The sequence below is a fragment of the Musca domestica genome, unplaced genomic scaffold (genome assembly GCF_030504385.1).
Source record: "Musca domestica strain aabys unplaced genomic scaffold, Musca_domestica.polishedcontigs.V.1.1 25, whole genome shotgun sequence".
NCBI lineage: Eukaryota > Metazoa > Arthropoda > Insecta > Diptera > Muscidae > Musca > Musca domestica.
Window position 1 is genome coordinate 150,766 of NW_026712277.1, and position 21,834 is coordinate 172,599.

The window sequence follows — 21,834 nt, forward strand, 5'->3', positions numbered from 1 at the left end:
AAATCCTAGAAACGGGACCTTGCAATTTCTTTCATAGAAAGAACTTCTGGAAATCAAATTAGACCTTTAAAATTCATTTAAAAGAAGAGGTTAATAACGGCCTTTAAATTCCTTAAACACTCCAGGTGTAAAGTCCTTAAACAGAGGCCTCGGAATACCTTAAAATTTAATGCCTAACTATTCTCTAAAAATCTAGATTTTAAGAGCCTGAACTAAACCTTCAAAAGTCATTAAAAAATCGTGTTCTAAATTACCTCTATTTTTCTGGCGAGAAGTCTTTCTGTCTATGTAAAAGGGATGCTACTTCCCTCCCTACCCTCCAAACTTCACATGTGAAATAATAAAATATTTATTATTTATTTATCTTTTATTCTTGTTAATACAACATAAATTTTTGAGGATTGTTTTTTTTTTAATTTTTTTTTTGTTTGTTTTTTGTTTCTTTATTTTTTTTTTAACTACATGGTTTGGAAAATATATTTATATATGTATATATATTTTTTTGTATATTTATAATTATGTTTATACACTCTCGTAGTTCAGCAGTGTTTATGTTTTTAAAAAAACAAAGTAACTTGGTTTTCTTTTTTTTAACCCAAAAACAAAAAGAAAAATGTTTGAAAAAAAAAAAATAGAAATAGAAAACAAATCCCAGGAATAAAAACAGTCTACTGATTATTCATGGGAAATAGGGGGTTTCTTGATTCGTTTTTGGTTTTCTTTTTCAGTGTATTAAACTGGGTATAATGAGAGGGGTTTCTTGGAACCCGTCAACACTCTTAAACTAAACAAAATAATTAATAATAGTAATAATAATAGTTATAAGATTTTACATTTCATTTCTTAATTATTTAAAATAAGAAAGAGCACAAAAATGAAACACAATACAACGCATATACAGTGTTATATTTGTAATGATAAAAAATAAAATAATAATAGTATGATAATAATAATATAATGAATGTATGAAAATATGTGTTATAATATATATGAGAGTCTAAAACAACAAATGTGAATGTGTTCGGTTTGTTGTTAAAAGCAATAAAAAAAATTAAAAAGAAATAAAATAAAATTTGAAAAAAAAACAAGAAAAAATTATAAAAACAAATAATGCAGTGTAACTTTTTTTACATAGATATTTATATATAAAAACCAATAAAAATTACATTGCTCAATATGTGTGTATGTTCATTTTTGTATACATATTACAAAAAAATGTATGTATGTATACACAATATATATATATATATATTAATATTATGTTTCTTTATATAGTGTAGTGTTGTAGTTATTTTATTATGTGGTTATTTTAAATTTTGTATTATTTTTTATATGCTGTTTGTTTTTGTTTTTTCTGTAATATTTATGTATGTATGTCATTTAAAAAATATTACTTTATGTACACACTTCATGTACCGGGTAGGGTTTGAGGGGTTTTGGTGGTGGTGGTAGTTAACATTTCTATTTTAACGAAAAGAAAAACCAATGAAGGAACCGTACAATAAAATCATAATCATCAATGATTCAAAAAAAAAAAAATAACAATAAATCAATTGTTAAAAAAATACAAGAAAATAAAATTTAATGTAAAAACAAAAAAAAAACATTTAACTTGTCAACATAGTGATTGTGGTTTGTTTGAAACACATAGACCCTATTTTTTTACAGCTGGCTGGTTGGCTGTCTGTCTGCTTGTCTGGCTTTGTAAGGCGGCAGCTGTTGTAGTAGTGTTAGTAGCAGTATTATTTCTTTGTATATTTATAGGAGGGCATTTGTGATGCCCGATAGCCTATATTGGGATTAAGACCTATTGGTGGACCAGGATTCATACCAGGACCCCCTCGCCCACTGTAATTGGCAGCATTGACAACCGGCAATGGGCCAGTTGGTGAAGCACCCACAATTGTTGCAGTTGGTGGTGGCATTGCAGAATGCATACGTTGATTACCTGGAAGAAAGGAAAAAATCATTATTAATTAGCAGGATTTAGGTTTTAGATTTTAAAAATGATTTCCAAAGTCCTTAACAAACCCTCGAGATAAGGGAAATTTTAATATCTTCTTCAAAATTCAGACTTTAACAGAGTTTGAAGGTCCTATTTAAGAACTTTAAATCTGGACTTGGGTGAGGAAGTTCAAAGCCTTTTTGATCAAATTTTTAAAAGACTTTCGAAGCTCGATTTGATGGATTTTGAACTCCAAATTTTAAGAAATAATTATGATCTTATAAAATGTTCTGCAAGGTATATTTTACGATAATTTTAGGTCTGTTTCGGAACTGCAAGAATGTACAAATTTTTACTACGATAACCAATACTCCTTTTGTGATATCAAAGAATGTTGCAAAACTAGTAGATTCTTGCAGGTACTGGAACAGATCATTTGAAAGAAAATTAAAATGTCCATTTTATGTTATTAAAGCGTGATTTAAAAAAGGCATTTTTAAGGTCTTTAAACCTAGATTTTTAAGGAATTTTTAGATCCTTTCTTTTTTTTTATCTTTTTACGTGAAGTTTTTAAATTAAATTGGAAGATCTTTAATATCGAATTTTGAAGGTTTAGTTCGAGGCATTAAAAAGTGGATTTTAAGGAATAGTTAGGCTTCTAAAATTTGGATATTTAAGGGAATTTAAAGGACCTTTTCACGTGTACCATTTAAAGAAAATTAAAAAGCCTTTTCAAGGCAGTTAAATTTGAGTAATTTGAATGGTAATTTTAAGGACTTTTTAGATGAATTTTCAAAGGAATTTTAAACGTCCAGTTTGAGACTTTAAACGTTGATTTTTTAAGGAATAGTAATGTGGACATTTAAGATGTTCTTTTAAAGGTCTTTAAACAATGACTTTCAAAGGACTTTCGAGGGTGCATTTGGAAGCTTTAAACGTAAATTTATAAGACTTTAATAATTTGTTTATAAACAGGTATTTTAAAGGCACTTCTCAAGGTTGAAAGTGAGTTATTGGAGGAATTTTGAATGTCCAGTTCGAAACTTTAAATGTGGATCTTTTAAAGGTGTTAAAACGTGGATATTTAAAATCTTCTTCTAAAAAGTCTTTAAACGTGGGCTTTCAAAGGACTTTCGAGGGTCCAATTTGAGGCTTTAAACGTGAATTTTATAGGGCGTATTTTTAGGTCTTATAATTTTTTTATAAAAAGGTATTTTAAAGACACTTCTCAAGGCCTTTGAAGTTGGAAGTTTTAAGCCATTTTGAGGATCCTGATTAAGGACTTTACATATGGACTGTTTGAGGAATTTAGAGGTCGTTTTTATTCGTATTCGTATGTATTTTTTAAGCAATATTATTTTACATGCAAATTTTAATTTGACATTTTAATGTGCAAATTTGAAGAAATTCCAAAGGGTCTAGAGGTGGATTTGTTAAAGAAATTTTCAAGTTTTTGAATAGAGGTTTTGAGAAAGGAATGTCAGGGCCTTGAATCGTGGACTTCTAAAAGAAAGGCCTTATTCAAATCCTTGAAACATGGATTTTGAGCCCCTTTTTAAAGGCCTTAAAATGTGGATTTTTATGCCCTTATTCAAGGACTTGAAACGTGGATTTTTAAAAGAAATATTGAGTCTTAAAGACCTTGAATCGGTGATTTTAAAAATAAATTTTGAGCCTTCCTTGAATCACCTGGAATTATAGATTTTTTTAAAAAAATTTTAGACCTCATTCAAGGCCTTGAATCGTGGATTTTAAAAAGAAATATTAAGCCTTTCCTTAAGGCCTTGAATCGTGGAATTAAAAAGAAATATTAAGCCCTTGTTTAAGGCCTTGAATCGTAGATTTTAAAAAGAAATATTGAGCTTTTCCTTAAGGCCCTGAATCGTGGATTTTTTAGAAATATTAAGACTTTATTCAAGGCCTTGAAACGTGGATTTTTATAAGAAATATTCAGGCTTTCTTCAAGGCCTTGAATCGTAGATTTTAAAAATAAATTTTGAGCCTTTCCTCAAGATCTTGAATGATGGAATTTTAAGAAATTTTGAGAACTTATTCAAGGCCATTATTCATGGATTTTAAAAATAAATTTTAAGTCTTTCCTCAAGGCTTTGAATCATGGATTTTTTAAGACATTTCGAGACTTTATTCAAGGGCTTTAATGGTGAATTGCAAAGACATTTTGAGCATCTCTTCAAGGCTTTGATCCGTGGATTTTAAAAAGAAATTTTGTAGTTCCTGGATAATGTCTTTAAAATTTGTATTCGGAAAATAATTTGTTAATGAAATTTAAGTTCTCCAAACATAGGTTTTTAGGGGAATTTTAAAATTGTTAAATTTTTAAAGAAAATAGGGTCTTTAAATATGAAATTTTTAAGACCCTTTCAATGACCCGTTAAGGTCCGTAAACCTGGACTTGAATTCGAAATTTAAAGGTCTTCTAAATGGACATTTTAAAGCCTATGCAGGGACTTTAAAATGTGGATGTTAAAAGGACTTTTAGGGGACATTTTGATGTCGTTCAAAAAGATTTTTTAATGAATTGATAATGTCCTTTCTTCCCCTAAGAAGAAATTGAATAATCTGCCTTTGGGCACGTTTTCTATCGCCTAAGGCTATTCTTTCACTATCGAAAAAGAAGAATTTTCCCAAAGGAACGATGTTTTTAATTGGATTTTAGTCTCATTCTCCTATTAGAAAAAGGTTCCTCATTTTCAATTGGACTAGTGTCAATCGCTATTTACCTGGCACATAAGGCTTCATTTGGTGGTACGAATTATGTGGTCTATAGTAGACAGTCTCATCATTGTGATGATAGTGTTGGTTTTGAGGTTGATATTTTGATCTACCGTTGTTGTTATTACTATTATTGGGACCGCCACCACCTCCGCCTCCACCACCACTATGAGACCCCATGCCATTACCACCGCCACTCCGGCCAGCCGGTTGATGTTGCTGCTGTTGATGATGGTGCTGCTGCTGTTGTTGCTGCTGCTGCCTTTGCTGACGCATTGTTATTTTCTTGGCAGCCTCTGGATCCTCCATTAATTCACGAAATTGCTCTTGGCGTATATCATCATGTTTGTCGGGAATCAGGTAACGTCTAAGTTCTGCCAAGGCATATGCCATGCGAGCATAGGCCTCAGCCGGTGGTGCTACAGTAGAAACTTCAACATGTAAAGGTAGATTAAGGTGGGCATACTTAAAATCAGCCGAATTACGTAGTTCTTCTTCACGGGCACGATCCTTCATGGAGAAGCGGCCCAATATGACAATCTTACATTGGGTCTCCTCCTGCAGGCGACGCACAGAGTTGCCTTTGGGGCCCAACAGCTTACCGACGTAATTAAACTGGAAAACAGAGACATGTTATTATTAAAACACCCGCTACTTCGTCCCCCTCCTCCCATTAGACTTACTTTCTTATTCTTAATAGGCACATGAACCTTTTGGGTTAGTTTTATGGTACGTTGCTGATAGACATCGGCATATTGTTCTCTAGCCGGTATGCGTCCATTCAATTGAATCCTTTCCAGCGCTGTTAAATAACAAGGTCACTTCGATTAGTTGACATTTTTGATGTGCCTTTGAAGAATACTCACCTTCATCGATTAGTTTCACAGCCAAGGGGAAAGTATTCTCCAATTTGGAACGTTCGACCAACAGCTCTTGCATATACTTTTGGGCAGCTTCACTTAGGCGCGATGTTGTCTTTTCCGCACTCCCATGCTGGTCGCCAGCATTATCAGTGTGCAGATGACCATTTACACTGACACCCCCACTATCGCCACCGCTAGACTCCACACGCATACCGTTTTCCATTTATTTGTGTTCAACGACGAAGACGACGACAACAGAACAGCAGCAGCAGCACCAGCACCACCACACACAATTTATGAAACGTAAACCCCGGAAAAACTTGATTAGCGATAATTGATGCAAAATTTGTAACGCGGAAAACCGATGTCTATTAACCAATCTCCAATGTGGCCAAGATTTTGCATAAACGGGACGCTATACTTGCTTGTGTAATGTTTAATAATTAAAAAAATACATAATAATTGAAAAATACATAAATCCACCAAAAAATTAGAGAACGAAGCCGTTTTAAATGTCCTAGCAATGGCGGCGTAATTTTTTTGCAAAATGTTCTAAGGGTCGGCGCTTACGATGAAGACGTGTGTCATTTGGCGAATTTATGTAGCAGCACTGAAAGGGATCTATTAATCGATATATGACTAATTCATACGAACCAAGTCGAAGAAATTATTGAATTTTTTTCAAAGACGCCTCTCATACAAGTTTTCAAGATGTTTTTGAATTTTTTCTATTTTCAAGTTCAACAGGACAATTTATTTCAATTTTTAAGATGAGAATACATAAAACGGTTTTTTGGCTGGCTTAAGTCATCGGCTGACTTCTTCGTAGAGGAACAAAGGAGTTTTAGGTTTACTTAGTTCGATTTTATCGATACATGAATTACACATATATGGCCGGTTATTACATCTTTCCGATAGATAAAAAAGTGATGTTGTCGGACACATAAATCGTTTTTCGTTATTACAAGTCTCATTTAAATAAAAACTGCCCGATAAGCAAAAGGCCAGGCCATCTTCCCTTTTTCTTTTAACGTAAAGTTTACTGAATACATGTTGCCATATTTTATATTGATAATATGACAATACCAGCAAAATATATTTAAATAAATAAATGGATAACGCAAATCATTTATTTTATATTGAAGAACTGAATTATAAATTTATTTCACAAAATTAATTACAAATTCGTTTTGTCTATTATTTTCTACCTAAAATGAAGATGCCATTGTGAAAAAATGCTGTGACTACCAGTTACTTTTACAAAAAGCTTGCCATATCTCTGTAAGAAATTAATATACTTTATATGAAAGATGTAATAATGAGAATCCGATAATGTGAAATTTATCCTTCACCATTCCTAAAATAAGGAATAACAAAAGTGGACTATAAAGGGAAGATATAAGAACGGGCCATAATATATCATGTCATTGTACATTTATTAAATTTTTATTATTATTTTTTTAATTGTTGTAACTCAGGAAGCTATATAATAGTTATATACGGTCTGCAAGGCCTTTTTACTACAAAATGGAATAATAAATAAATAAAGCAAAACTAAAACAAATCAACAATAACCACAAAGAAATCAGCTAATTAATCAGAAATGTAATCCTTTCCATTTCGATCTATGGATCCCTAGTCACAGCCAACAATCACCGTTTGTGTGTGAAGCAACGTGACGCATGGCGCCATATTTCACGCATATACCCAATGCAATTACCAAATACCCACTACTTGCTGAACTTCCATCTCTAGAAGTGTCTGATAAAAAAAAATAATTCATTCATTCAAGCAAGATACACATTTTTCCGTGCAGTGCTGAATTAAATCAAAGAAAAAGTTCCATAATAATTTAATAAAAATGCCGCGAGATTATGACCGTGATTATACCAGTGAAGATACATCAGATTATAAACGTAAAAGGCCACGTAACGATGAAGAAAGTACAAATAACGAACAAGGAGGTGGTGAGCAGGAGACACAAACAACCACACAACATGATGCTCCGCCGTTAAATGAGAAAACAGCCGCCTATTTGGATGAATGCTTGCAGGAGAAGAAACAATTGGATCCCAATAAGTACAATATATGCAAAAGGCTTTTGGATGATGGTGAGTGAGTGAGTGGTGGAAATGGCTAAGGGTGTCGGTACCATTTCCAAATAAAGAAATGCTGCTGGACGCCATTTTGATTTTCTTTGGGAATGTTGTGGGGGCATCGTTTTGTAAATTAAGTATAATTGTTTTGTGTGTTTTTTTGTTATAGAAATTGAACGCATTCTGGTTAGTGGTCGCATACCCAAGCCGGAAATCTTTGCAAATGTGTATAGTGAAAAACCCATACGTGTGGCCCAAAAAGTGTGGTTCCCCATCAAAGAATATCCCAAATTTAATTTTGTGGGCAAAATAATGGGACCCAAGGGTAATACCCTGAGACAATTACAGGACGAAACTTTCTGTAAGATGACAGTGTTGGGCCGCAACTCCATGCGTGATCATGCCAAGGAGGAGGAGCTACGAAAATCGGGTAATTTAAAGTATGCCCATTTAAGCCGGGACTTGCATATTGAAATATCAACTGTGGCCCCACCATCCGAGGCCTATCATCGTTTGGCCTACGCTTTGGCCGAGGTAAGGAAATTCATGATACCCGATACAAATGATGATATACGCATGGAACAAATGCGTGAATTGGATGGCAAGGAAAGATTTTACAAGAAATCTCATTATGCCAAGGCATATGGGGAGCATGCCCCACCCTATAGTAGCAGGTGAGTTTGTTGAAGTTTGTTTTGTAAAATTGAAGTTATTATTTTTTTCTCAGCAGAACTCCACCTCCACCACCGCCGTTTGAAAAATCAAAACCAAAGGTTTATTCGATTTTGGAAAAGGCCAGATATGTCATGGATGATCCTAGTTATCCAATAATTAAATCTCACAGGTATTTCAAGAATTTTTGTTTTTTTTTTAAATGATAGCCTTGTTTTATTGTAATTATATTTTCTCCCTTCAAAAGACCCCGAGAACATGATCTGTATGAACATCCAAGTGAATATGATCGCTATGGTACTCCACCACCTCCACCCTCGGCCAAACATTCAAGTGCTCATCATGCAGCCTATGAAAGTTCTTCATATGAACGAGACTATCGCAGAGAATATCATCCGCATTCCTCTTCCTATGCAGCCGCCGCTTATGCAGGTAAGTTTTTCCATTTTTCAATGAAAGAAGAAAAAGGTTTTCTGTTACAGCCAAACAAAAGACAACGTTGATTTATTCAAAATAATCAAATTTAAAAATACATACTAAAGAAATACCAAACAAAACTTAATTGAATTGAAGTTCAAAGAAGGAAACCCTAAACTGCCAAGAATAAAATCTAAATAATATCCAGTTTAACAACAAAAAAAAGAAACACAACTAATTTTAACGAATTTAAATAGCAGACAAAAGTAACAAATATTTTCCAAAACAAAATTGTACAGCAGCAAAGCTACGCGTTCTAAACAAAATATTTCAAGAAAATGCAATTATTTAAATTCGTTATATTGTGTATATTACATAGCTAATAGATGACAACTTCAATTAAAAAATAATAATGTCAAACCAATTCAATTTTTGCAATGCAAAACAAAAAACCTATAACAACAAAACCTTTACCACTATGGATAAATGCAAAAAGAAAAAAAGTTTTATAAACCAACAAAAAAACTCAAAAATTCTTTCAAACAACTACTACCTCACCCCCCCAAATCAACCACAACATTCAAAAACCAAATCCTTCTCCCATTTTTTCGTATCTAAAAACTAGCCAAAAGCAGTAATGGCCGCTCATCATCGTCGGCATATCGGCCAACGTCTACAGCCCATTCTTCATCACATTATGAGACTGGTGGTTCCCGTTCCCGAGAAAGTGTACGCTATCGTTCAGCACCGTATCCAAAAATACGTTAATATCAAATTCAAACAAATTCAACAACTAAAACTCGTAATAATAACAACAACAACCACAAGAAAAAGCGGCTAAAAACAAATGAATAGTAATACAAAACAGAGGCAATAACAACAAATACTGAGTAATGAATCTACACAATTTGCCGGCAAAAATAATAAAATTTGAAATTTCATTGAATACAACTTTGGTGTGGTGGGCATAACCTCAAAAATGTAAAAGAAAAAATCAGAAAACTACAAAGAGATATATAAAGGAATAATATAAACATATAATCTATAACTATACAAAAAACAAAATACATAATGTACTGAAATATAAGTATATTTAAACAAAACAGATTAAAATAAAAATAAAATACAAAAACAAAACAAAAAATGATCGGTGAAAGCCGAGATAACCCCACATTTTTTCAATACACACAATGCTGAGATATGAATGAGACCTATGTGCAACTTAAAACAAAGTGGCATAGAATAAATTGCTCAAAATTCAGGATTTCAAAAATTTTGAGGTTAGGATTTTTTTTTTTTTTTTTTGAAAAATTATTGAATGCCGGTATCTTATTTCAATTTCAACCTTTTTTCTAATTGAAAACAATATATATTAAGTAATATATTTAGTTTTGAAATTCTAACCTAACTTTTCTGATATTCACGAACGAACGTCTCATTCCTTTGTAGGGAGCAAATATATATCTAATTAATCAATATTTTGGCCTTCAATATATTTTAAACCCATCATTGAGAGATTAAAAATACATACAGTTTTACTATTTCTTGATAATCAGAGCTAACACACAAGTTTCTTGTTTCATGGAGTGCAAATGTAGCAAACATGTTCTAAAATTCAAAAATCAATGGAAAATACTGCCTTGGTAACGGCTATAAATAATCCAAAAAATAAAATAATGTATGCGGTGTAATATCGAAGTTGACGATTTTGCCCTCTATACTGTGATCGTTGAGTGTTTAATATTACAGTTTTATTCCTGCAACTTACATGTAATAATTTTCAAAATTGATTAACACAAAATAAATCGTATAATCTCGAAAATTTCCATTAGGACAGGAAGCATTTACTGGTTTGCTGGCTATCCAACTAAACACTGTATGTTTAAATAAATGTTTTAAAGCAAATTAATACACATTTTCAAATACTCAAATCGTTTAAAACTTTTATAATAATAAAGCAAAAAAATGGCAATCCTACAAAAAAATATAAGCAGGATAAAACTCCAACTATTTCAGACACAAAAGTAAATCTCTTAAAGACAAATTTAAAATTAAAAAAAAAATCAAGACAAACACCCAAAACAAAATAATTTAAGTAGTTCATAACCATATGCAAAGAACAAAACAAAAGCTACAATAAAAAATACAAAAGTATCGTACAAAAACCTGACTAAATAATTTCCCGAACAATACGACCACAAAAAATTAAATTTCATAAAGGGGGAGGAAGGTATAACAAAAGTAAGTATAAAACCATTACAAAATATAAACTCATTTTTCAAAATACAAAATAAATTATTGCAAATAAAGATTTTCCATATTTAAAACTAACAAAAACCAAATGCTGTTTTATTTAACAATTTTAAAAACTCATTGCCCCATCCAAAAACATTAGGCTATCAACGGCAGCTATGGCCAAATCAACATCACGTTTTTGCACTGTCTTTTTCTTGGCTTGGGCGGTAAAGGTATACGATTCCACACCCAGTGATTGTATAAATAGTTCTGTGGCTCGTGTTACCAAAAATACAGCTTCATTGGAGGCAATATGTAAATCAGGATCCAATTTCATGATATTTCTCACCCTTGTCAAAGGCAATTGAAAGAGTCGCGCCTCACTGCTGACATTTGTTGTTTTGGTCTTGCTGGCTGGAACATCATAAAACTTTAGATTAATATTTTTAATCACAAATTATGAATGATTTATTGTACATTGTGTTTGATCCTCCTCAGTGTTTGTTGTGACCGGCACACTTTCATCCGGGGTCGTCGATTCCTCTTCAACAACATTGTCCTCCTCGGTTTCCTTGCCGCCAATGTCTTCTTGTTCAACAATGTCCGCCTCCTGAACATAATCTTGTTCTAATTCAGAAATAATTTCTTCGGAGAAGTCTTCGGCAAATAAATCCTCGCTAGCCATTTTTGTTGGAAAATTTATGGAATTATTAGTAATAAATACAAAAACAGAAGCGGCATTCAACAGAGTTGTTAGAGTACTATAAATCGAAAATGGGTGAGAAGTAGAGCTCTCAAATTCGAATGCATAGTGATGTTCGAATGTATAAAGGCGGTTCAGATGACAGCGAAGCCAGGCACTGTGTTTTTGCATCATATGAAAGGAAACTATAGATCGAAAACTGTGAAGATGGGTATTAAAGTTATGATACATGTATTGTGTTCTGGTAGAAGAAGTATAACTAGTAAAAAAGAGAAATCTTACATTCGCTCTGAGAGAACTACTTTGACAATATAGTACAGGAATGGAAAACTTGTAAATATGTCTGAATTCTTCAAAATAACCAATTCATTCAATTAAAAACTGAAAACCATGCTAATATTTTTTACTCACGGAGTGAAAAATGAAAAAGAGAACACCATCCTTAAGGTGCAAGTACAATAAAAGCTTGAAGTCATGGCTAGACATATTAATGGAAAACGTCGGCTGGATTTTAGTGCGGCTATGTAATCTCTTTATGAAATGTCACAAAATATGCCTAGCTTTGACTTCAAGCTTCTTATATACTTACACCCTTATGTGTGCTTTCTTCATTTCGATTTTTCTTAGGGTTTTGTGTTCAAGAACGTAAAAATTTAAAATTTTTGACATATCAATATTGGCAATTGCTATATTCTTTTGTCTCTGACGCTTTGAAGTCGGTGTATAATAAATAATTATATTTTTATTACTACTTTATACGATACGATAAAATATGATTTTAATTTTTTTATTTTCTTGGCTTAATATGTCAACTTTATTTGTTTATGTGCGTGTATTCTTTCAATAATAAAAAAAATAAAAAAATGAAAATATTCAAATTTGGGTGTTTTCAAAACGCTTATTTTTCGAAACTAGCCTACCTTATCTTCATTGTACCATGGGTTTAAATATTTTTCTTGTTGAGCTATACATGCGATTTCCCAGCAACTTGATTATTGATGCTAAATGTAGCGTAATCGACTAGCCGATAGTCGACTTAGGTATCTCTAAATTGAAAACAATAGAGTAGTGTTGGAAAATGCAGTTAATTTCGCCCAGGACTACACCTAGTTAATTTGTTCGGATCTAAATCGTTCTTCGAGTTTTAATGCTTTACTACACACACAATAAAAAAGAAAAATATTCAAGTAAATGAAAACAAAAACAACATAAAAATTTTCATGTAGAAATATCAATTGAACTAGTTCGTTCGTGAACTAGGCAACACTACTTGATGCGCTCCTTTCAATGAATCGTTCAATCGAACTTGTTCATTCGTGAACTATACAACACTAAACTATACGACACTACAACAGAGGAAAAAGGAAGAAAATCTAAGAAATCTTTTATCCGAGAGAAAGTGAAAGTGTAGTCCTCCAAAATTTTCAATTAATACATTTAATTACTTTAAAAAAAAATCAGAAAAAATAACATCAAATTTATTATAAAGAGCTGCGTGAAACAAGGAAGGCCTAATATTTTTGTTGTCAAACAATTTTTTCAGAAATGTATGTTGGCGTCAGAGTTTTTTGTTCGTTTTTTTTTTTTCGCTTTAATCTATGGAGGAGAGGGTACAAGAGTGATATTTGTGGGAAAATTGCACAAAATTGTTTTGTTGAGTCGGAGTGTAATTAAAGTAACAACTTTCTTCGTTGTTGTTTTTGTTTTTAATTTCAGCGTATATTTCAAAATTGAAAAAAAAGGATTAGAGGAACATTTAATTTGAAAGTGTAATATAGAAAAAGTGAAAAAGACAAATCATGGCCAATACCTACGAGGGTAATGGCGACTACTCGACAGGACCACACAATGGTGATAACCATGGTGGTGGTGGCGGTGTTGCTAGTGTAAATGAACAGCATCATGGTGTTAGTTCCAGCATGGGTCCCATTGATACAAATTATCTCAATGAAAAGGCTAATGAATATGTTCGAGACTGCCTTAATGAAAAATCACGAATGGATCGCAAATTCCCCATAGCCGAAAAGCTATTGGATGCAGGTGGGTTTTGAAGGAATAAAAATTATGTGTTTAGGTGTGGATAATAATTCTGTTTTTTTTCTTTGTTTTTCTTAGAAATTGAAAAGGTGCAAACAACTGGCCGTCTACCGTCTAAGGAACAAAAATATGCTGATATTTATCGAGAAAAGCCGCTAAGAGTGTCGCAAAAGGTTTTGGTACCCATCCGGGAACATCCAAAGGTAATTTTTTGAAAGGGGAAGGGATACCCATTGAAAGTTGGGAAGAAAGTCTTAGTCAATCTTTATGAAAACTTTCACCCAATTTTTAGATAGGCCTTAATGATTTATTTCAAATTTGTTTTAAGTCCCAAATAGTTAGTTTTCTGGAAAATATTAAATTTCCAATTAGAGAATATTTTCCTATTTGACTTGTTTTCTCACCATTCTCATCTTTTATTTGCAGTTCAATTTCGTTGGCAAATTACTGGGACCCAAGGGCAACTCCTTGCGCCGCCTGCAGGAGGAAACAATGTGTAAAATGACCGTACTGGGACGTAATTCAATGCGTGATCGTGTCAAAGAGGAAGAGCTTCGTAAATCCAAGGATCCCAAATATTCTCATTTGAATAGTGATTTACATGTTGAAATCTCCACGGTGGCACCACCAGCCGAGGCATATGCTCGCATTGCTTATGCCATGGCTGAATTGCGTAAATATCTAATACCGGATAGTAATGATGTTATACGTCAGGAACAATTGCGTGAACTAATGGATAGTACTCACATAACGGAGGAACAAAAATCGACAGGCTATAAGAAAATCGTACCACATACTCCTTCGGCTGGTGGTGGTGGTGGCGGCGGAATATTAACTGGTCCTGGCAGTGTTATTACATCAAATCTAACAAAGAATATGGTACCATATAATAAGTCTGGTGGCGGAGGAGGTGGAGGTGGTGGTCAAGGTGGGCCAAACAGTGTAGCCTCGGCCGCCTCGGCATACAACAAAAACAATACAGCACCAAAACAAAAGGTTATGTCTATATTGGAAAAAGCCCGTTCGGCAATGGAGGAGACATATGGGTAAGTTTTGTTCCTTGCTTCGTAAGAAAAGGGTTTTAGATTTCTGGAAATGCCTTAAAGACTTGCGAAAGATTTTTAAGCTTACGAAACTCTGAGAGGTGGCTTAGACCCATGCATTTGAGAGGTGGCGTAGGCTTTAAAAATACCTTCTACATACAAATCTCATTTGAAGGAATCGCCTAGGAAGGTCAGCTACACATTTCTGGAACTCGAAACTTGTTCGAAGATCAGCTAGAAATATCAAATATTTTTAAAGCTGGTCTTCCAAATATAGAAAATTTTGTTTTTCGATCGTTTGAAATGCCCTGTAGAACTATTGTTGCTTTACCATTTAAAAGTATTTGTGTGCCAATGAAATATCGTTCACATCTTTGGATATTAAACTTAAATTATTTGTCCTTTTTTGTTTTTCTTTTCTTTAGACGCGGCTATGAAGATAACCAGGGTTTCGATCATTTACAACCAAGCTATGATGCCCCCTATTCATCATATCCCCAACAAGCACAGTCGGCACATAATCACAATCCCCATGTACCACAAACTCCTGGCATGGCGATGAATCATTTGAACACTGGACGGGGACCCTATGATACAACCAGCACTGATTATGAGACAAATGATTATAGCAGACGTGGCGGCGGAGGAGGTGGTGGTGCAGGGGATTACTATCAAAATCCCACAACAGCATATGGCGGTGACTATTTTAAATTTCCCCTCTTTACTCAATACAATAAATTGGTAAATGTTTAAATTATTATTTTTTTTTTTGATCCATAAAAAACAGCAGCTGCTGGTATCCAGCCAAATAATGGCGGCCTAAATCCGAATCAAACACAAAATCGCAGTCACGTTAATAGGTGAAATTTATTTGTAACAACAAACAACCACTTACAACAACAACAGAAAACACAACAGCAACAACAACAGCAGCAGCAGCATACAAATGCCAATAACACTGTTATTTCGAATACACGTTGTCCTACGATTTCCTCTTCCAACACATCCAATCCTACTATGAAACCGGGAAACTTACCTCATCAGCTAAACGATCCCCATGATTCCCTTGGAGGAGCCGGCGTTGTAACAGAAAATGGCAATGGCGTTGAGTTAAACAATAATAATTATTTGTACAAATCCTCCATGAATACGCATCAGGCGGCGGCTGGCAAAGCATTTCCACCAACCACCAATCAACATCGGCAGCAATTGGAAACAGTAGCACTTAAAAATTTAACCAATGGTCCCAACAATCCGACACAGCCCACACCTCAACCAGCACCATTAGCATCATCACCATCAACAACTTCCACACATGTTATGACAATACCAACACAAAATTTCCCACCGTCTTCAGACGCTCTCAACAATAATAATAACAACAACAACAAAAATAGTATGAACAGTAACAATGATAATCAAAATGAGATTTTAAATAATAAAACCACAACAATAACAAATGCTACAGTAGCACCTACACTGTACAACAACAACAATCTGCTAAATACAACAATTACAGGATTCAATGGCCATCAACAGCATTTTAATAATCATCATCAGAATACTACAGCAACAAATAATAATAACAACAACAACAATAAAACAGCAACATTATTACCACCAATACATCCAACCACCATACCAATGGCATCGTCGTCGTCCGATCAGCAACAACATCAACGTACGGCAGCAACCAATAGCCTATTGTTTGTAAGGTATTAACAACAACAACATATATCACAAAACACTTTAAGACATTTAATAATTTATTTTTTTTATTATTTTTTTAAAATGAAACAAAACTAAATTTTATGTCCTTTGGGGTTATCTAAAAATTTGCCTCAGCATTTCGTTAATAAGTCCCACAGACCTTGAAGCAGAAAAAAAAGAAACGATCTTTTAATAGAAAATCAAAAAGACTATCACAGCAAATTCGGAAATCTTGTTAGAAGCCCAAAATGTCTTCGGTCTAGCAACCTTTTTATAATCTTAAATTCTTAAAACCAAAAAAAAAAAAAAACTAAAGGTTATGTCTTTTGAGGTTATAAAAAAACTAAACCCAGTATTTTGTCAGTGAATCCCATAGACTTTATCACATCCTTTGGCAAAAAAGACCAACGGGTCCTCTGACAGAAAATTGTCTGTGCGGATGTACGTCTCCTTATAGCTCCCATAGAATGGTACCTCCCGAAATTCTAATGACATATGGACAATGTTTTTCTCTTTTCAACATTCTTCAGAATGGTTTCTTTTAGAAGGCTCCAAAAACTTTGAGGTTATGATCCTTTTAAACTTTTAAATAATCCCAAAGAACAAACATGACATGACATGCAATACTCAAAACAAAAACAAAAAATGATACTCATTCAAATCTCTTACAGACCTGCAAATCATTCAACAACCACAACAACTTTACATGTTGGTAAACTACCGTTTTTGCCAGTGCAATTTATATGAACTCTCAACAACAACAACAACAAGAACTCTCCTAACAAATCAACAACAAATATCACCACCACAACTACCACCCACCAATCAAACATACTTCTCTCCCTCTTTGTTTCTTTATAAGACAAAAAGAACAACAGCAACAACAACTGAACAAGAAAACAATAATTATAGTAATTTTCATCATTAATTATATTATATACATATATTTTAACTTTAAAAGAAAAAAAAATTACTTAAAAAAAGACAAACATAAAGAGAAAAAAATCATTAATTTACCACATAATAAACCCAATCACACGGTGTTCGGCACAACAACATGGTTCTCAAGGTTTTGAAGGCGTTATTAGTTCCCCCACAAAACAAAAAAAGGAAAAAAGAAAATATATAGAAACAAAAGGAAATCAAAAAATTTTAATGAAAATATGATATTTTTTAAAAAATATTTCAAAATTATTTGAACACTAAAACAAATTATGAAAGAAAAAGAAGAGATTTCAAATTTCATCAAAAACAACATTTGCTTTAATTTCGAAAATTAAAAACAAACGGAAAAAAGAAGAAAAAATCGAAACCTTGGCATGGATTATGCCGTCCCTGTGTTACCTAAGGCTCAAAGTCTTATAAATAAAAAACAAAAATAACAAGAAAACACACTTATAAAAAATTAAAAATTATTAAAACAAAAGACGAAGATTACAAAAAAAGGGATACAATTCAAAATGAACATTTAACTAAACTAAAAAAAAAAAAACATAAATAACTCTTTAACTTATAAAAAGAAAATAATATTTACTAAAATAATGACTAATGACTTTAAACATATACATATATATATTTACAAACAATATTTAATTATTGTCAAAAGAACAAAACATGAAAAAATTAAAAATGAAAGAATATAAAATACAAATACTTAAAAATGTTATAATTGAATTCGTTTATTGAACTGAAAAAACTGAGAATACATATTTGACAACAAACATATTGATATCAAAGCCTATTAAGATTATGTTAATAATATTGGACAAAGTGTTTTATGCTAAAGTACAATATTTGATTCAATTCTCAACACTCTACCTGAATTAAATATTTCTTACATTATAATTACAAAACAATACAAGTTGGAAACTAAGCAATGCCAAAAACTCCTTTAAAATATTCCAACTTCTGTGGAGTTACTGCCTTGGTAAAAACGTCAGCAACCATTTCTTTTGTTGAAAGATACTTCAAAGATATTTCATTGTTGTCAATTTTCTGTTTGATAAATTTGGCTTTAATATCCACATGCTTTGTCCTTGACGAATACTTGTTATTTGTAGCCACTTGTATAGCTCCTTTGTTATCACAATACAAAACCATGTTGACATTGTTGTTGGGATTGAGTTCTTTTTCTAGTCGTTTCAACCAAACAGACTCCTGTATAGCTGCAGTTATTGCCATGAACTCAGCTTCCGTTGAAGATAGTGCCACCGTTTTTTGTCTTTTTGTGGACCAGGATATTGCTGCTGATTGAAAAATAAAGACATAACCAGTTGTCGAATGACGGTCGTCCAAACTTCCAGCCCAATCTGCATCGCAATAGCCGGTAATATCTTCTTCTAAATTTTTCTTATAGATGAGCCCTTGTTCTATAGTTCCTTTGAGATAACGCATTATTCTTTTTACAGCTTCCCAATGCGCTCTACCAGGATTTATTCCGAATCGGCTCAGGATATTCACAGCATAGTATATATCAGGGCGCGAAACCTGAGCAGCGTACAACAAGCACCCAATAGCTTCCATATACGGTGTTTTCGACATTTTTTCCTTTTCAACTTCGGTTTTAGGGGACATACTTTCGTATAACTTCTTATTATAGTCCATTGGAGTTGAGGAAGGGTTACAGTCATTCATTCCGAAACGTGTCAATACATCTGATATGTACTTAGACTGATCAATTTTGATTCCATCTTCAGTTCGGGATATTGTCATACCAAGAACATTAGACACTTCCCCCATGTCTTTCATTTTAAATGTTCTTGAAAGTGTATTCTTGACAGAATTTATTTCGTTTTCGTCATTGGAGAATATAATTACATCATCTACGTATATTGCAATATAAATCTTCTTTTCATCTGTCACCTTTGAATATACGCATTGATCCACTTCTCCTTGTACAAAACCCATATCGATAAGTTCCTTGTTTATGGTTTCATTCCATACTCTCCCAGATTGTTTCAAGCCGTATATGGATCTGTTAAGCTTACAGACTTTATTAGAAGCATCACGGAAACCTTCGGGTTGTTCCATATATATGGTTTCTTTTAAAATCCCGTTTAAATAAGCGCTAACGGCATCCATCTGATGAATCTTCATGTCATATTTTGCTGCCAATGCTGCTAAATACCTTATTGATTCATACCGAACAACTGGAGAGAATGTTTCCATATAATCGATACCTTCAGTCTGTGTAAATCCCTTTGCGACTAGTCTTGCTTTCCATCGCAACGTGTTTCCATTGGAATCTTGCTTGGTCTTGAACACCCATTTTGACTTCAGAGCTTTGCATCCTTCAGGAAGTTGAACCAAAGTCCAAGTATTATTGACTTTCAAAGAATTCATTTCATCTTGCATGGCTTTTTTCCAATGTTCAGAATCTTCAGACGACATTGCCTGTTTTATAGTCTGGGGGTCTGAAGAAACATATTCTATTGCAGAAAATGCCGTTGATCGTTGATTACGGTTTGCTATCCTTTCTGATCTTCTAATATTTTCAGACGTTGGTATTGGTCGTGAATTACATTGATTTGGTTCCCATTCTTCATCATTTGGGTCCACATAGCCATTGTTATCAAAACATTCTGAATCCAAAAACTCACTATCAGTTTCAGAATCACTACGAGGCTCATTTTGAATTACATTATTGCCATCCAATTCGGTTGACTCCATATTCGTTGATACATTATTCACTGTTTGGTTCAAAACATTATCCATTTCTTCATCTGGAGATTGAATTAGCAAAGGATTGTACAGATTAGAAGATGGCGTTTCAATGTTTGAGTGAACATTTTCAAGAAATACCACGTCACGGCTAACAATTATTTTTTGATCACTTGGATCAAATAATCGATACGCTTTACTTTCCGTGCTGTATCCAACCATGATACATTCTAATGACTTTGGATCAATTTTAGATCTTCGTTGTTTTGGTACATGGACCAAAGCTGGACATCCGAAGACTCTAAGATGCTTCAAATTTGGTTTTCGACCCGACCATAGTTCTTCGGGACATCCTTCATTTCCTCGGCATGGCACTCTATTTATCAAGTACGATGCGGTAGAAGCAGCTTCTGCCCAAAAACGTTGATCTAATCCACTGTCGATAAGCATACATCTTACCCTTTCTATAATCGTCCTATTTATTCGCTCGGCTACACCATTTTGCTCGGGTGTATATGGACATGTTTTTTGATGTATTATTCCACTTTTTTTCAAGAATTCAGAAAAATGTTTGCCGGTGTACTCAATAATTGAATTCGTTTATTGAACTGAAAAAACTGAGAATACATATTTGACAACAAACATATTGATATCAAAGCCTATTAAGATTATGTTAATAATATTGGACAAAGTGTTTTATGCTAAAGTACAATATTTGATTCAATTCTCAACAAAAAAAACCAACAACATTACATAAATAATTCTATGAAATTTTCAAAAATATTAATTAAAAATAAAATAAAACAACGGATAATTATATTAAAAAAACAAACGTTAATACGTTACAAAAAATTAAAACTTTAATACACAAATCTAAAAAAAGAAAACAGTAACACAAAAAAAAACCAACTTTAAAATGAGTTATATTCCATAACAACAACAAATAATCTCTATATATTTAAATCATAACAAGAAAATAAAGTATTTTTAAGAAAAACAAAACAAAAATATAATTATGCTAAAAAATCCAACAAACTTTAAAAATATATATTTATTAAAACAACAACAAATACATATAATGAACAAACAGAGGGAAAACCAATATAAACGTACAATATCACAAAAAAACGGGCACATAAATGAAATAAACTAAAAAAAGAACAGAGAATTAAAACTAAATGAAAACCATTTTTAAAAACAAATAATGACTCGAGAAACTAACAACATATTTTCAAATGTTACTCTAAATACGGATAATAATGAATGAGAATCGAAACCACAACAAAAACAAACAAACAAACAACAAGAAGGAAACACATAATTACTTTATAAAACTATGACAAACAGAAAGAAAATAAAGAAACAAATTAAAACAAACATCAAATTAATATACAACATATATATTTATATGAACATACTTATGCGAAACAAATGAAAAAATAAAAAAACAAATTATTAAATATGCAATATATCTAAATGTTAAAATAAAAAAACAACAACAAAAACAAAATAATGAATCAACAATAACAAAATTAATAATTATAAATTATAAAAAAACACACAACACATAATTGTCCAAATAAAAGTCAATATTCGCCTATGAAAAGTATTGGAGTTTTATTTATTTCTACAGACAACAATTGTTTTACTTAACCTCAAAGTCAATAAATATTGATCTTTACATTAATTGAAGAAACATGGTTTTAAGCTTCTTTGACAG

The 21,834-nt window shown here is 32.7% G+C and overlaps 5 protein-coding genes across 7 annotated transcripts; 3 read left to right on the forward strand and 2 right to left on the reverse strand.

Annotated features, from left to right (window-relative positions):
* Positions 1-1,338: 1,338 nt before the first annotated feature.
* On the reverse strand, positions 1,339-6,089 carry LOC131802971 (KH domain-containing, RNA-binding, signal transduction-associated protein 2-like). The gene is made up of 4 exons (XM_059123809.1): positions 5,545-6,089; positions 5,362-5,480; positions 4,687-5,293; positions 1,339-1,948 (listed from the first exon to the last, which is right to left on the reverse strand). The coding sequence occupies exons 1-4, from the start codon at positions 5,762-5,764 to the stop codon at positions 1,743-1,745; spliced, it is 1,152 nt and encodes a 383-aa protein (XP_058979792.1). The 5' UTR covers positions 5,765-6,089; the 3' UTR covers positions 1,339-1,742.
* A 1,206-nt stretch (positions 6,090-7,295) lies between these two features.
* LOC131802970 (KH domain-containing, RNA-binding, signal transduction-associated protein 2-like) lies at positions 7,296-9,870 on the forward strand. 2 transcript variants are annotated; one of them, XM_059123807.1, is made up of 5 exons: positions 7,296-7,652; positions 7,807-8,311; positions 8,365-8,481; positions 8,557-8,741; positions 9,352-9,870. In XM_059123807.1, the coding sequence occupies exons 1-5, from the start codon at positions 7,403-7,405 to the stop codon at positions 9,492-9,494; spliced, it is 1,200 nt and encodes a 399-aa protein (XP_058979790.1). In that variant the 5' UTR covers positions 7,296-7,402; the 3' UTR covers positions 9,495-9,870. The 2 variants fall into 2 exon arrangements, with proteins under 2 accessions (XP_058979790.1, XP_058979791.1); XM_059123808.1 differs by having other exon boundaries at positions 7,298-7,652; positions 8,368-8,481.
* A 1,176-nt stretch (positions 9,871-11,046) lies between these two features.
* Positions 11,047-11,747, reverse strand: LOC101890239 (DNA polymerase epsilon subunit 4). The gene is made up of 2 exons (XM_005178774.4): positions 11,439-11,747; positions 11,047-11,375 (listed from the first exon to the last, which is right to left on the reverse strand). The coding sequence occupies exons 1-2, from the start codon at positions 11,644-11,646 to the stop codon at positions 11,089-11,091; spliced, it is 495 nt and encodes a 164-aa protein (XP_005178831.1). The 5' UTR covers positions 11,647-11,747; the 3' UTR covers positions 11,047-11,088.
* A 1,236-nt stretch (positions 11,748-12,983) lies between these two features.
* On the forward strand, positions 12,984-15,715 carry LOC131802969 (KH domain-containing, RNA-binding, signal transduction-associated protein 2-like). Of its 2 annotated transcripts, none has more exons than XM_059123806.1 (6): positions 12,984-13,211; positions 13,381-13,704; positions 13,780-13,904; positions 14,128-14,747; positions 15,170-15,441; positions 15,535-15,715. In XM_059123806.1, the coding sequence occupies exons 2-6, from the start codon at positions 13,464-13,466 to the stop codon at positions 15,606-15,608; spliced, it is 1,332 nt and encodes a 443-aa protein (XP_058979789.1). In that variant the 5' UTR covers positions 12,984-13,211; positions 13,381-13,463; the 3' UTR covers positions 15,609-15,715. The 2 variants fall into 2 exon arrangements, with proteins under 2 accessions (XP_058979789.1, XP_058979788.1); XM_059123805.1 differs by having other exon boundaries at positions 12,986-13,211; positions 15,532-15,715.
* On the forward strand, positions 15,610-17,482 carry LOC131802972 (uncharacterized protein DDB_G0288805-like). The gene is made up of 2 exons (XM_059123810.1): positions 15,610-16,459; positions 17,126-17,482. Exons 1-2 carry the CDS (start codon positions 15,762-15,764, stop codon positions 17,199-17,201), a joined length of 774 nt encoding a protein of 257 aa, XP_058979793.1. The 5' UTR covers positions 15,610-15,761; the 3' UTR covers positions 17,202-17,482.
* Positions 17,483-21,834: the final 4,352 nt, after the last annotated feature.

Bases quoted from the DNA above. Each gene is read 5' to 3' on its own strand.
- LOC131802971 (XM_059123809.1), bottom strand. From the start codon at position 5,764: ATGGAAAACGGTATGCGTGTGGAGTCTAGCGGTGGCGATAGTGGGGGT. The intron at 5,481-5,544 runs GTGAGTATTCTT...GTTATTTAACAG, and splicing joins TGTGAAACTAATCGATGAAG to CGCTGGAAAGGATTCAATTG. The intron at 5,294-5,361 runs GTAAGTCTAATG...TCTGTTTTCCAG, and splicing joins TGCCTATTAAGAATAAGAAA to TTTAATTACGTCGGTAAGCT.
- LOC131802970 (XM_059123807.1), top strand. From the start codon at position 7,403: ATGCCGCGAGATTATGACCGTGATTATACCAGTGAAGATACATCAGAT. The intron at 7,653-7,806 runs GTGAGTGAGTGA...TTTTTGTTATAG, and splicing joins CAAAAGGCTTTTGGATGATG to AAATTGAACGCATTCTGGTT. The intron at 8,482-8,556 runs GTATTTCAAGAA...TCCCTTCAAAAG, and splicing joins CCAATAATTAAATCTCACAG to ACCCCGAGAACATGATCTGT.
- LOC101890239 (XM_005178774.4), bottom strand. From the start codon at position 11,646: ATGGCTAGCGAGGATTTATTTGCCGAAGACTTCTCCGAAGAAATTATT. The intron at 11,376-11,438 runs GTACAATAAATC...ATGATGTTCCAG, and splicing joins TGAGGAGGATCAAACACAAT to CCAGCAAGACCAAAACAACA.
- LOC131802969 (XM_059123805.1), top strand. From the start codon at position 13,464: ATGGCCAATACCTACGAGGGTAATGGCGACTACTCGACAGGACCACAC. The intron at 13,905-14,127 runs GTAATTTTTTGA...TTTTATTTGCAG, and splicing joins CCATCCGGGAACATCCAAAG to TTCAATTTCGTTGGCAAATT. The intron at 14,748-15,169 runs GTAAGTTTTGTT...TCTTTTCTTTAG, and splicing joins GCAATGGAGGAGACATATGG to ACGCGGCTATGAAGATAACC.
- LOC131802972 (XM_059123810.1), top strand. From the start codon at position 15,762: ATGAAACCGGGAAACTTACCTCATCAGCTAAACGATCCCCATGATTCC. The intron at 16,460-17,125 runs GTATTAACAACA...AATCTCTTACAG, and splicing joins AATAGCCTATTGTTTGTAAG to ACCTGCAAATCATTCAACAA.